Genomic DNA, 14,554 nt, shown 5'->3' with positions numbered 1-14,554 from the left:
AGCGGCGTTTTAAAGACCCTGATGACATTTGAGACGCTGGAACAGTCACAAGCTGAGTAGCCGGCTGTCCTATGTCGTCAAACCTTTTATGTAAGGAGCTGACACTGTCACGTAATTCCTTCCATAAGTCCATCCACACAGGTGTCGACCCTTCAGGGGGTGACAACACACTTACAGGCATTTGCTCTGCCTCCACATCATTTTCCTCATCATACATGTCGACACAGCGGTACCGACACACAGCACACACACAGGGAATGCTCTGACAGAGGACAGGACCCCACAAAGCCCTTTGGGGAGACAGAGGGAGAGTATGCCAGCACACACCAGAGCGCTATTTACCACAGGGATATCACCTATAAAGTGTGTTTTCCCCTTATAGCTGCATATATATTATACTGCGCCTAAATTTGTGCCCCCCCTCTCTTTTTTACCCTTTCTGTAGTGCAGGACTGCAGGGGAGAGCCAGGGAGCGATCCTTCCAGCGGAGCTGTGAGGGAAAATGGCGCCAGTGTGCTGAGGGAGATGGCTCCGCCCCTTTTTCGGCGGGCTTTCTCCCGCAATTTTAAGATTTCTGGCAGGGGTTAATATACACCTATATAGCCTCTGGGGCTATATATGGTGTCAGTTTGCCAGCCAAGGTGTTATTTATTGCTTCTCAGGGCGCCCCCCCCCCCCAGCGCCCTGCACCCATCAGTGACCGCAGTGTGTGGTGTGCATGAGGAGCAATGGCGCACAGCTGCAGTGCTGTGCGCTACCTTGGAGAAGACAGAAGTCTTCAGCCGCCGATTTTCCGGACCTTCTTGCTTCTGGCTCTGTAAGGGGGACGGCGGCGCGGCTCCGGGAACGGACGACGAGGTCGGGTCCTGTGTGCGATCCCTCTGGAGCTAATGGTGTCCAGTAGCCTAAGAAGCCCAAGCTACCACCACTTAGGTAGGTTCGCTTCTTCTCCCCTTAGTCCCTCGGTGCAGCGAGCCTGTTGCCAGCAGGTCTCACTGTAAAATAAAAAACCTAAATTATACTTTCTTTCTAGGAGCTCAGGAGAGCCCCTAGTGTGCATCCAGCTCAGCCGGGCACAGAAATATAACTGAGGCTTGGAGGAGGGTCATAGGGGGAGGAGCCAGTGCACACCAGATAGTCCTAATTCTTTCTTTAGATGTGCCCAGTCTCCTGCGGAGCCGTCTATTCCCCATGGTCCTTACGGAGTTCCCAGCATCCACTAGGACGTCAGAGAAATTTATTATACCCATATATGTATACTTACACTAAAAACCACGCACAACCCAGCTTGTTCTGTTGTGTTCGTCAGTTCTACACTCTTCTAACTAACCAGACTGCAAGTACTCAATAATACCTCAATGGTCGGTCCAAGCGGGGAGCTCACATAGGAAGTCTATGGTGTTACCTGCCCCTCATCTCTTGCTCTACCTTTAGCAAATTTTACTGTCCTAGGGTAGAGGGTCAATGGAGGGGGCTCCCCATAATTTAGCCACTTCTGTGGCTCACTTCGTGACTTTCTACAGAGGTTCTAACACAATGAATTCTCCGTTTTAGTGGGCACCTTTTGGCTGTCCTACTTTTGGACAATCACTTTCATCTACTGTGGGTGGATTTATTTTTTTATTTGAGCTCTCCCTTACCTGGGGATAGCTCTTAAGATTCAGAAGAGTTGACCACTTTGATGGCCCCTTTTTAGATTCTCTCAGGGCCATGTTACCTGGCTTCTCCTAATCATCAGACTTTGGTATCCTGAGGATACTTTTGGGCTGAAATTCTGTCTTGTGCCCCCTGGAGAGTGATCCCTTGTGTCCCCTGAGCAAGGTATGAGTACAACTTTGAGTTTGCAGTTATTTTCTGTCTCTGCTGCGGCCAACATTGTTCACCAGAATTGCCCATGTGGGCAGTTTGTGTTTAGACGTCCTTCTTGGACAGGTTGTATCTGTGTCTTTCATGATGCGACTCGTTCGGAGGAAGGGGGGGTGCTTCAGATTTATGAGCTACCAATGATTGCGTTTTTTCTCTTTCAGCCCATCTCTGCTTTCCGTTTTACTTTAGATTTTTTATTTTTTTTGTTAGCTACTAAACTTGGTAGCTACTAGACTTGGTGGCTGTTTTTTCTGCAAGGTTTGCTCTAGTCACTTCCAGTTTGCAAGTTATCTTTTTTTATGGACATTCTAAGCATGCTTCTATTCTCTTTTTCCTTTTGCGGGATGGATTTTTTCCAGGTCTCTGTTGCGTTCTGCCTTACTGGTCTAGGGATTGTACCATTGATGGACAACCTTGATGGTGCAAAACCATCTCGAAGGGATCCATCGATGTTTTACCCATCGATGGTCACCCCTGCATTTCTGTATAATGAAATGTGGGCCTATCAGAGCCCAGGGGCGTGGCGTCATGGATGTCAGGGGGCGGGGCTAAACTCCGACCCCTGACACTGAGATTAAAAAAATATATATATAAGTATTCGGTAGCAGTGAACAATTGGGCAGTACGGATGGTGTAATGGTTAGCATTACTGCCTCACAGCAATGAGGTCATGGGTTCAATTCCCAGCATGGCCCTAACTGTGTGGAGTTTGTATATTCTCCCCGTACTTGTGTGGGTTTCCTCCGGGTACTCCGGTTTCCTCCCACAATCCCAAAAATATACTGGCAGGTTAATTGGCTCCCAACAAAATTAACCCTAGCATGAATGTGTCTGTGTGTACATGTGGTAGGGAATATAGATTGTAAGCTCCACTGGGGCAGGGACTGATGTGAATGGGCAAATATTCTCTGTAAAGCGCTGCGGAATATGTGTGCGCTATATAAATAACTGGTAATAAATAAATAATTGATGGCGGGAAACAATCTGGTTCTCCCCCATCGATGGTAAAAGTATTTCACATCAGTCATCGACCATCGATGATTTAGAATCATCGATGGTCGGTGGCCATCCCTATATCGTCCGGTTTTAGAAACATGTGGCCTTATTTTTATTAATTCCACCATTTATGCAGTGTGTGTTAAATGTACAGCCTCCTTTTGTTCAACCGGTCCAATCTTCAGTTTGGCCTTTCAGGCGCTTCAGCGGTTTACTTGGAAGATGCCGTTTTCTGCTTGGTTGGTCTGATTTGAAGACTCCACCTACTAATACAAAAAAAGAAAGAGAAGAACAAAGGAAATATTTTTCAGGATGCTCTCCGGAACCAATTAACTACTTAAAATGTCTTATTAATTATATGCGTTAAAATTACTTCACTAAAGAGTGGTGAAATATTAAAATATAGTTTGACTAGGTGATTCATCGCGCCCTACGGGTGTTCTTCACACCGCGGAAGGGGCTACGCCTTGTGGCGTGCAATATTTGTATTATATGGGGAGTATTACCTCCAATCATAATTTTGTGAGTGGTTAAATATTGCATGGACAAAAGGTGTGCGATGGTTAAGGGGTCATAGCCTCTTGCGATGGCTTAAACAGTGCACGCAGGGCCCGATAATTCACCTAGTAGGTGCTGTTGTTGGGGAAGTGGTGGGTGCGGGGGTGCAGCGGTTGGGGAGGGGCAGTTGCGGGGGCGCCGCGGGTGTGGGAGGGGCGGGTGCGGTGGGGGAGGGGTAGGTGCATGGGTGGTGGAGGGGGTCCAGAGCCACCGCGGGTGGGGGAGGAGCGGTTGCGGGGATGCCGCGGGTGGGGGAGGAGCGGTTGCGGGGATGCCGCGGGTGGGGGAGGGGGTCCGGAGCCACCGGGGGTGGTGGAGTGGGGGTACCGCGGATGGGGCTTGGAGATACTGCGAGTGGGGGGAGGGGCGGTTAATGCTTCTCCTGAAAGCAGCTAAGCTGCTGTCCTCCCTTTGGCAGTGGCTCTCCCGGAGACTCGCACAACAGCCAAGCAGCCAGTCACTATTGTTAGCGCTGGTGTCCCAACACGCCGTATTACAGGGAAGAAGATGCACTCAATAAACTACAGCTCCCAGCAGCCCTTAGCGCCGGAATGCTCCGGCGCTAAGGGCTGCTGGGAGCTGTAGTTTGAGTGCGTCTACTTCCCTGTAATGCGGCGCGTTGGGTCACCAGCGCTAACAATAGTGACTGACTGGCAGAACTGACTGACTCGCTGAATCAATGTAAAAGGTGAGAGTGCTCTGCAGTGTCAATGTAAAAGGTGAGAGTGCTGTGCAGTGTCGGTGACACTGCACACCCACTGCACTGCACAGCACTGTCACCTTTTACATTGATTCAGCGTCCAGACATTACCCTCCGCGATATCACCCACTCGATCCGTTACATTAGCCATCTCGGGGCTTGCAGGCCGGGTGCTGTGTTGCAGAGTCAGGGCGTCTGGGGATCTGGCGGGGAGGCCCTTCTGTGACATCACGCGCACAGGAGGCTACGGGGCTCAGAGTACGCGGCGCAGGGAGGACTATGAAAGCCTTCCGCTGCGCTGCTTTCATACACATCAATGCCGGTGGCCGCAGCAGCTATTGTTCCACCTGCACCGCGGCTAGGGAGTGGGGATTGTTGATGCCGGAGGGGGCAAGCGGACTGGCAGCAGGACATAGGACGCTGCAGTAAAAGGATTTTTCTTTCCCCTAACTACGGTGCAGAGACTTGTTGCAGATGCATACCCTCCAACTGTACCTTTTCGGCAGGTACAGGACTTTTTTTTTTTTTTTTACGGTTTGTACCGATTTTTGGCTCTCCAAACTTTCAATGAAAGCATAGAAAAAGGGGCGTGGAGACATCACTTTACCTGTGGCCACGCCCCCTTTTTAAATTTGTAGCGATTTTTATGTGTAAATTGTTGGAGGGTATGTTACTGCAGATGCAGTGGGCCTATTTTGGGGTGTGGACCTGAAGCTGCAGCTCCATCGGCCCCATTGTTAATCCTCCTCTGGGAACACACAGCAGCCAAAGGGCAGAGCCTCCCATTGGATGTAACCTGTGTGGGAGGGCGTTTCTCGCCCAATCAGCTGTGGACTGGGTGTGATGGACCTGCCGCTGACCCAATGAGAGCTCCTAGCCACGCCCAGCGTTATCCACACAGTCACAGAGTGACAGATCTGGGCTATTATATAGGAGATAGAAATAGCGTGATAATAAAAACTATGAAAGACGTCTGATTAGTATAATTTTCTGTGAACCTTTTTCTCTTGTATTTATTAACCACTTGCCTGGCATGGTTGCATCAGATGCGACCATGCCTGCAAGTGCTTTATCTGACCTGGTCGCACAGGATGTGACCAGTAAGAGAGTGTTAGCAGCGGCAGGGAAGAGAACACTGCACCCACCCCGTGTCTGCTGTGCTGCCGAACATTGCTGATCAGTCAGCATGGCAGGATCTCCCACCCCCAGCGGCTGCAGACAGTAGCAGACGCTGGTAAGTGTAAAACACTTACCACACTCTCTACTTCCATGCGTCCCCTGATTTTCTGTTATATTTATATTTATATGGTTATGGGAATTTTGAACTGTTTCACAGTTCACAATTCACTTAGTTTATGCCTTATATTGTGCCTTATATAACAGTACACTGATATCAGTTGCATTAGTGTTCACATATAAGGCCTAATTCAGACCTGATCGCAGTAGCAAATTTGTTAGCTAATGGGCAAAACCATGTGCACTGCAGGTGGGGCAGATGTAACATGTGCAGAGAGTTAGATTAGGGTGGGTATATTGTTTCTGTGCAGAGTAAATACTGGCTGCTCTATTTTTACACTGCAGTTTAGATTTCAGTTAAAACACACCCCACCCTGAATCTTTCTAATGCCAGGCACAACAATTCCGTTGTTAACTATGCGGCAATCTGCTGTTTCCTAAATTGTGGCTACAAGAAACCATCACACGCTTAAAACTATCACCCCAATATTTGTCTCCTTACCTCATGTCTATCTCCAAGACCTAACTAGCGCTATAACTCTGGTGCATCTCCCCTCCAATCTATCCTTCCAGCGTCCTATTCTAGATGTTCCTACATTCACTTGGAACCTTATTAAACCTATTCTCTGCTTTGAAGTGCTTGATAGCTTCCCAGAGGAAAAATCGTGCAACAAATACACTGTTTACCCTTATCGATGAAGGTCTAGTTATACAGATTGGTATATATTACCATTTATCCTTCATGACCACACTCCCCTATTCTTTAGAGTGTGGAGTTCATGGAACAAACCTTTAGAATAATAACCAATCCTCCTGTCTAGATCAATAACTTCAAATTAGTCTTTTGGTCAGTGGTTTGCAAACTGGATGCTGCAACACTGTGGGATGCCTCAGGGCACTTGCAAGGGTCCTCTGGATTGGTTGTCCAGGACCAATTTACATTATTTATGGTTAATGTAATCCACGCTAAATCAGTGCTTGTGGCTTCCAGTCATGAAATATGTGGACTAGCAGCAGGGAATTATGTCCCTCACCACATAACTGAGCTGAAGGATGACCTATAAACACAATTTACTTACTGAGAAATTCTGAAAAATATTTTAAATTAAGAGACTTTGGCTTAGGAGTGCCATGACAAAATTCTAATACTCTAGGTTGCCGTGATTTAAAAAAAATAAAATGGGAACCACTGCCCTAGGTTTCCCATTTATCCGAGCTGTACCACCTTTCTCCCCTCATCTACCATCTACTGATTTCTCCATATTACCATGTTACCTTTGCCCCCCCCCTCCCCCCTTAATTTGAAACATTTAAGTCTTGCTCTTTCTAGATGTTGTGAGTTATCTACCTATATTTATGATGTGCACTGTTATGCTCTGTTTTGCTTGTAGCAATGACTACTATCGTGTTTATGTAGTTGTTCAAGTATGACGTTGAGTTGCCGGCAGTCGGGATACATACGCCGTGATCCCAACCGCTGACAATTCTGACAGCCGGAATCCCGGGTAATGGGCTATTTCCACTCGTGGGAGTCCACAACACCCATAGAGTGGGAATTGAACCTGTGGCGAGCCCGCATAGGGACTGTTTGTGCTCGCCCCGCTCCGGCATACTGACGGTCGGCATCCCAATAGTCTGTAAATCCTACTGACCGTTGTCCCCCCCCCCCCCCCCCCGTTCTTTGTTACAATGTTATATTGCACAAAAACTTTTTCAGTAGCATTTTTATTTTAAGAAAAAAAAGAAGCTTGCCAAATTAGTTATACAAATTATAAGAAGCACCTGCTGCTGTAATTTAGTCACGACTGTGCTCCCTTATTAACCTTTCTCTAACGTCCTAAGTGGATGCTGGGGACTCCGTCAGGACCATGGGGAATAGCGGCTCCGCAGGAGACAGGGCACAAAAAGTAAGCTTTTAGGATCACATGGTGTGTACTGGCTCCTCCCCCTATGACCCTCCTCCAAGCCTCAGTTAGGTTTTTGTGCCCGTCCGAGCAGGGTGCAATCTAGGTGGCTCTCCTAAAGAGCTGCTTAGAAAAAGTTTTTTATTTTCAGTGAGTCCTGCTGGCAACAGGCTCACTGCATCGAGGGACTTAGGGGAGAGAATTTCAACTCACCTGCGTGCAGGATGGATTGGATTCTTAGGCTACTGGACACCATTAGCTCCAGAGGGAGTCGGCACACAGGTCTCACCCTGGGGTTCGTCCCGGAGCCGCGCCGCCGACCCCCCTTACAGATGCTGAAGATTGAAGGTCCGGAAACAGGCGGCAGAAGGCTCTTCAGTCTTCATGAAGGTAGCGCACAGCACTGCAGCTGTGCGCCATTGTTGTCACACACTTCACACCAGACGGTCACGGAGGGTGCAGGGCGCTGCTGGGGGCGCCCTGGGCAGCAATATATAATACCTTTTATGGCAAAAGAATACATCACATATAGCCATTAAGGCTATATGTATGTATTTAACCCATGCCAAATGTCTAAAACTCCGGGAGAAAAGCCCGCCGGAATAGGGGGCGGGGCTTATTCTCCTCAGCACACAGCGCCATTTTCCTGCTCAGCTCCGCTGTGAGGAAGGCTCCCAGGACTCTCCCCTGCACTGCACTACAGAAACAGGGTAAAACAGAGAGGGGGGGCATATTTTGGCGATATTTTTATATATTTAAGCGGCTATAAGGAACAACACTTATATAGGGTTGTTCCCATATATATTATAGCGCTTGCGTGTGTGCTGGCAAACTCTCCCTCTGTCTCCCCAAAGGGCTAGTGGGGTCCTGTCTTCGATAAGAGCATTCCCTGTGTGTCTGCTGTGTGTCGGTACGTGTGTGTCGACATGTATGAGGACGATGTTGGCGTGGAGGCAGAGCAATTGCCGATAATGGTGATGTCACCCCCCAGGGAGTCGACACCGGAATGGATGGCTTTGTTTATGGAATTACGTGATAATGTCAGCACATTACAAAAATCAGTTGACGACATGAGACGGCCGGCAAACCAGTTAGTACCTGCCCAGGCGTCTCAGACACCGTCAGGGGCTGTAAAGCGCCCTTTACCTCAGTCGGTCGACACAGACCCAGACACAGACACTGAATCTAGTGTCGACGGTGATGAAACAAACGTATTTTCAAGTAGGGCCACACGTTATATGATCACGGCAATGAAGGAGGCTTTGCATATCTCTGATACTACAAGTACCACAAAAAGGGGTATTATGTGGGGGGTGAAAAAACTACCTGTAGTTTTTCCTGAATCAGAGGAATTAAATGATGTATGTGATGAAGCGTGGGTTAACCCAGATAGAAAAATGCTAATTTCAAAAAAGTTATTAGCATTATACCCTTTCCCGCCAGAGGTTAGGGCGCGCTGGGAAACACCCCCTAGGGTGGATAAGGCGCTCACACGCTTATCAAAACAAGTGGCGTTACCGTCTCCTGATACGGCCGCCCTCAAGGATCCAGCTGATAGGAGGCTGGAAACTACCCTGAAAAGTATATACACTCATACTGGTGTTATACTGCGACCAGCCATCGCCTCAGCCTGGATGTGCAGTGCTGGGGTCGTCTGGTTGGATTCCCTGACTGAAAATATTGATACCCTGGATAGGGACAGTATTTTATTGACTATAGAGCAATTAAAGGATGCTTTCCTTTATATGCGAGATGCGCAGAGAGATATTTGCACTCTGGCATCGAGAGTAAATGCGATGTCCATATCTGCCAGAAGGAGTTTATGGACGCGACAGTGGTCAGGTGATGCGGATTCCAAACGACATATGGAAGTATTGCCGTATAAAGGGGAGGAATTATTTGGCGTCGGTCTATCGGATCTGGTGGCTACGGCAACTGCCGGAAAATCCACTTTTTTACCTCAGACCCCCTCCCAACAGAAAAAGACACCGTCTTTTCAGCCGCAGTCCTTTCGTTCCTATAAGAACAAGCGGACAAAAGGACAGTCGTATCTGCCTCGGGGCAGAGGAAGGGGTAAGAGAGGGCAGCAAGCAGCCCCTGCCCAGGAACAGAAGCCCTCCCAGGGTTCTGCAAAGCCCTCGGCATGACGCTGGGGCCTTACAAGCGGACTCAGGAACGGTGGGGGGTCGACTCAAGAATTTCAGCGCACAGTGGGCTTGCTCACAGGTGGACCCCTGGATTCTACAGGTAGTATCTCAGGGTTACAGGTTGGAATTCGAGAAGTCTCCCCCTCGCCGGTTCCTAAAGTCTGCTTTGCCAACGTCTCCCTCGGACAGGGCGACGGTATTGGAAGCCATTCACAAGCTGTTTGCTCAGCAGGTGATAGTCAAGGTACCCCTCCTACAACAGGGAAAGGGGTATTACTCCACGCTATTTGTGGTACCGAAGCCGGACGGCTCGGTAAGACCTATTCTAAATCTCAAATCTTTGAACCTGTACATACAAAAATTCAAGTTCAAGATGGAGTCACTCAGAGCAGTGATAGCGAATCTGGAAGAAGGGGACTTTATGGTGTCCCTGGACATAAAGGACGCTTACCTGCATGTCCCAATTTGCCCTTCACATCAAGGGTACCTCAGGTTCGTGGTGCAAAACTGTCATCATCCGTTTCAGACGCTGCCGTTTGGATTGTCCACGGCACCTCGGGTCTTTACCAAGGTAATGGCCGAAATGATGATCCTTCTACGAAGAAAAGATTCCACGCACGAACTTTTCAGTGGGATCTGCTGGACAAATGGTCCGGATCGCATCTGCAGATGCATCAGCGGATAACCTTATCGCCACGGACAAGGGTGTCTCTTCTGTGGTGGTTGCAGAGTGCTCATCTGTTAGAGGGTCGCAGATTCGGCATACAGGACTGGGTCCTGGTGACCACGGATGCCAGTCTGAGAGGCTGGGGAGCGGTCACACAAGGAAGAAACTTCCAGGGAGTATGGTCAAGCCTGGAGATGTCTCTTCACATAAATATACTGGAGCTAAGAGCGATTTACAATGCTCTAAGTCTGGCAAAACCCCTGCTTCAGGGTCAGCCGGTGTTGATCCAGTCGGACAACATCACGGCAGTCGCCCACGTAAACAGACAGGGCGGCACTAGAAGCAGGACAGCAATGGCAGAAGCTGCAAGGATTCTTCGCTGGGCGGAAGATCATGTGATAGCACTGTCAGCAGTATTCATTCCGGGAGTGGACAACTGGGAAGCAGACTTCCTCAGCAGACACGATCTACACCCGGGAGAGTGGGGACTTCATCCAGAAGTCTTCCACATGATTGTGAACCGTTGGGAAAAACCAATGGTGGATATGATGGCGTCCCGCCTCAACAAAAAACTGGACAGGTATTGCGCCAGGTCAAGAGATCCTCAGGCAATAGCTGTGGACGCTCTGGTAACACCGTGGGTGTTCCAGTCAGTGTATGTGTTCCCTCCTCTGCCTCTCATACCAAAAGTACTGAGAATTATACGGCAAAAGGGAGTAAGAACGATACTAGTGGCTACGGATTGGCCAAGAAGAACTTGGTACCCGGAACTTCAAGAGATGCTCACGGAGGATCCGTGGCCTCTACCTCTAAGACGGGACCTGCTTCAGCAGGGACCGTGTCTATTCCAAGACTTACCGCGGCTGCGTTTGACGGCATGGCGGTTGAACGCCGAATTCTAAAGGAAAAAGGCATTCCGGAAGAGGTCATTCCTACACTGGTAAAGGCCAGGAAGGAGGTGACTGCACAACATTATCACCGCATTTGGAGGAAATATGTTGCGTGGTGTGAGGCCAGGAAGGCCCCCACGGAGGAATTTCAACTGGGTCGATTCCTACATTTCCTGCAAACAGGATTGTCTATGGGCCTCAAATTGGGGTCCATTAAGGTTCAAATTTCGGCCCTGTCGATTTTCTTCCAGAAAGAATTGGCTTCAGTTCCTGAAGTCCAGACTTTTGTAAAAGGAGTACTACATATACAGCCCCCGGTTGTGCCCCCAGTGGCACCGTGGGATCTTAATGTAGTCTTGGATTTTCTAAAATCCCATTGGTTTGAGCCGCTCAAATCGGTGGAGATGAAGTATCTTACATGAAAAGTAACCATGCTACTGGCCCTGGCTTCAGCCAGGAGAGTATCAGAATTGGCGGCTTTATCATATAAGAGCCCATATCTGATTTTCCATACGGACAGGGCAGAACTGCGGACGCGTCCTCATTTTCTGCCTAAGGTGGTGTCAGCGTTTCACCTGAACCAGCCTATTGTGGTGCCTGCGGCTACTAACGAGTTGGAGGATTCCAAGTTGTTGGACGTGGTCCGGGCATTGAAAATATATATTTCAAGAACGGCTGGAGTCAGAAAGTCTGACTCACTGCTTATATTGTATGCACCCAACAAGATGGGTGCTCCTGCTTCTAAGCAGACGATTGCTCGTTGGATTTGTAGCACAATTCAACTTGCACATTCTGTGGCAGGCTTGCCACAACCTAAATCTGTCAAGGCCCATTCCACAAGGAAAGTGGGCTCATCCTGGGCGGCTGCCCGGGGAGTCTCGGCATTACAACTCTGCCGAGCTGCTACTTGGTCAGGGGCAAACACGTTTGCAAAATTCTACAAATTTGATACCCTGGCTGAGGAGGACCTTGAGTTCTCTCATTCGGTGCTGCAGAGTCAGCCGCACTCTCCCGCCCGTTTGGGAGCTTTGGTATAATCCCCATGGTCCTGACGGAGTCCCCAGCATCCACTTAGGACGTTAGAGAAAATAAGAATTTACTTACCGATAATTCTATTTCTCGTAGTCCGTAGTGGATGCTGGGCGCCCATCCCAAGTGCGGATTGTCTGCAATACTTGTACATAGTTATTGTTACAAAAAAATCGGGTTGTTATTTGTTGTGAGCCGTCTGTTCAGAGGCTCCTACGTTTGTCATACTGTTAACTGGGTTCAGATCACAAGTTATACGGTGTGATTGGTGTGGCTGGTATGAGTCTTACCCGGGGTTCAATATCCTTCCTTATTGTGTACGCTCGTCCGGGCACAGTACCTAACTGAGGCTTGGAGGAGGGTCATAGGGGGAGGAGCCAGTACACACCATGTGATCCTAAAAGCTTACTTTTTGTGCCCTGTCTCCTGCGGAGCCGCTATTCCCCATGGTCCTGACGGAGTCCCCAGCATCCACTACGGACTACGAGAAATAGAATTATCGGTAAGTAAATTCTTATTTTTTCATTATTGATCGCAGAACATAACACGGGTTTTCTCTTGCAATGCAGGAAATGAGCGAAGATGATGAAGATAAGGAAAGTGAGGAAGAGAAGCCGCAAAAAAAGCAAAAAGCAGATCAGATTGTAGTCACGTTGAAAATGGTACAGCGTTGGAAGTCAGAAGTGAAGGTGTGCAGCATTTATTTACGGCATATTCATTTGAAGCGAGGTCTGCTCCTGGCATTATTCAGTTTATTAGAATTTATGATACATCATTAGTGGACAGTCTTTCCTGATCTAACCTTTTGGTTATAGAGACCAACTTTTATTTACTTTTTTTGTGCTCTCCTAGCCCTGCTGGCTGGGTTGCCTGGTGTCAATGATATATGTGTATGGGGATGTCCATAATATTACACAGATAACTTTTTGTTGTACTGCATTTCACCAGATAATGTAACTTGTGTTCTTTGAAGTGAACTGTGTAATTCTTGCATACTAGTCTGACTTGCGGCCAAGACTCTTTCACGAGATTGCTCAAGCCTTTAAAGCTGCGGTGGCGACCACAGAAGGAGCAGCAAGTGATAATCCCAGCAAGTTTAAAGTTACTGACACGGCAGGTAAGGCCACATCTTCCATGTGTCACGAACACTCACCAAGCTTTATTTCTCTATCGTCCTAGTGGATGCTGGGGTTCCTGAAAGGACCATGGGGAATAGCGGCTCCGCAGGAGACAGGGCACAAAAAGTAAAGCTTTTCCAGATCAGGTGGTGTGCACTGGCTCCTCCCCCTATGACCCTCCTCCAGACTCCAGTTAGATTTTTGTGCCCGGCCGAGAAGGGTGCAATCTAGGTGGCTCTCCTAAAGAGCTGCTTAGAAAAAGTTTAGCTTAGGTTTTTTATTTTACAGTGAGTCCTGCTGGCAACAGGATCACTGCAACGAGGGACTGAGGGGAGAAGAAGTGAACTCACCTGCGTGCAGGATGGATTGGCTTCTTGGCTACTGGACATCAGCTCCAGAGGGACGATCACAGGTACAGCCTGGATGGTCACCGGAGCCGCGCCGCCGGCCCCCTTGCAGATGCTGAAGTCAGAAGAGGTCCAGAATCGGCGGCTGAAGACTCCTGCAGTCTTCTAAAGGTAGCGCACAGCACTGCAGCTGTGCGCCATTTTCCTCTCAGCACACTTCACACGCAGTCACTGAGGGTGCAGGGCGCTGGGGGGGGGGGCGCCCTGGGAGGCAAATGTAACCTATATAAAGGCTAAAAATACCTCACATATAGCCCCCAGAGGCTATATGGAGATATTTAACCCCTGCCTGGATTCACTAAATAGCGGGAGACGAGCCCGCCGGAAAAGGGGCGGGGCCTATCTCCTCAGCACACGGCGCCATTTCCTCTCACAGCTCCGCTGGTCAGGACGGCTCCCAGGTCTCTCCCCTGCACTGCACTACAGAAACAGGGTAAAACAGAGAGCGGGGGCAAATTTATGGCGATATTTTGATATATATAAAGCAGCTATAAGGGAGCACTTATTATAAGGCTATCCCTGTTATATATAGCGCTTTTGGTGTGTGCTGGCAAACTCTCCCTCTGTCTCCCCAAAGGGCTAGTGGGTCCTGTCTTCGTTAGGAGCATTCCCTGTGTGTCTGCTGTGTGTCGGTACGTGTGTGTCGACATGTATGAGGACGATATTGGTGTGGAGGCGGAGCAATTGCCAAATATGAGGATGTCACCCCCTAGGGAGTCGACACCAGAATGGATGCCTTTATTTATGGAACTACGGGATAGTGTCAACACGCTAAAGCAGTCGTTTGACGACATGAGACGGCCGGACAATCAATTAGTGCCTGTCCAGGCGACTCAAACACCGTCAGGGGCTGTGAAACGCCCTTTGCCTCAGTCGGTCGACACAGACCCAGACACAGGCACTGACTCCAGTGGTGACGGTGACGAATCAACCGTATTTTCCAGTAGGGCCACACGTTATATGATTTTGGCAATGAAGGAGGCGTTACATTTAGCTGATACTACAGGTATCACTAAACAGGGTATTATGTGGGGTG

The 14,554-nt window shown here is 48.9% G+C and overlaps 1 protein-coding gene across 5 annotated transcripts in view; it reads left to right on the top strand.

Moving 5' to 3' along the window:
- NOC2L (NOC2 like nucleolar associated transcriptional repressor) overlaps positions 1-14,554 on the top strand; it is a 160,617-nt gene that overhangs the window by 40,516 nt on the left and 105,547 nt on the right. For all 5 annotated transcript variants that reach the window (XM_063943126.1, XM_063943125.1, XM_063943128.1 and 2 more), the window contains exons 4-5: positions 12,563-12,682; positions 12,993-13,110. In XM_063943126.1, the coding sequence (XP_063799196.1) occupies positions 12,563-12,682; positions 12,993-13,110 (238 nt within the window). The remainder of the gene's footprint in view (positions 1-12,562; positions 12,683-12,992; positions 13,111-14,554) is intronic.

Source organism: Pseudophryne corroboree, chromosome 10 (genome assembly GCF_028390025.1).
Source record: "Pseudophryne corroboree isolate aPseCor3 chromosome 10, aPseCor3.hap2, whole genome shotgun sequence".
Classification (NCBI taxonomy): domain Eukaryota; kingdom Metazoa; phylum Chordata; class Amphibia; order Anura; family Myobatrachidae; genus Pseudophryne; species Pseudophryne corroboree.
Note: the sequence above shows the minus strand (reverse complement) of the source record. Positions and strands in the feature narration are given on the sequence as shown.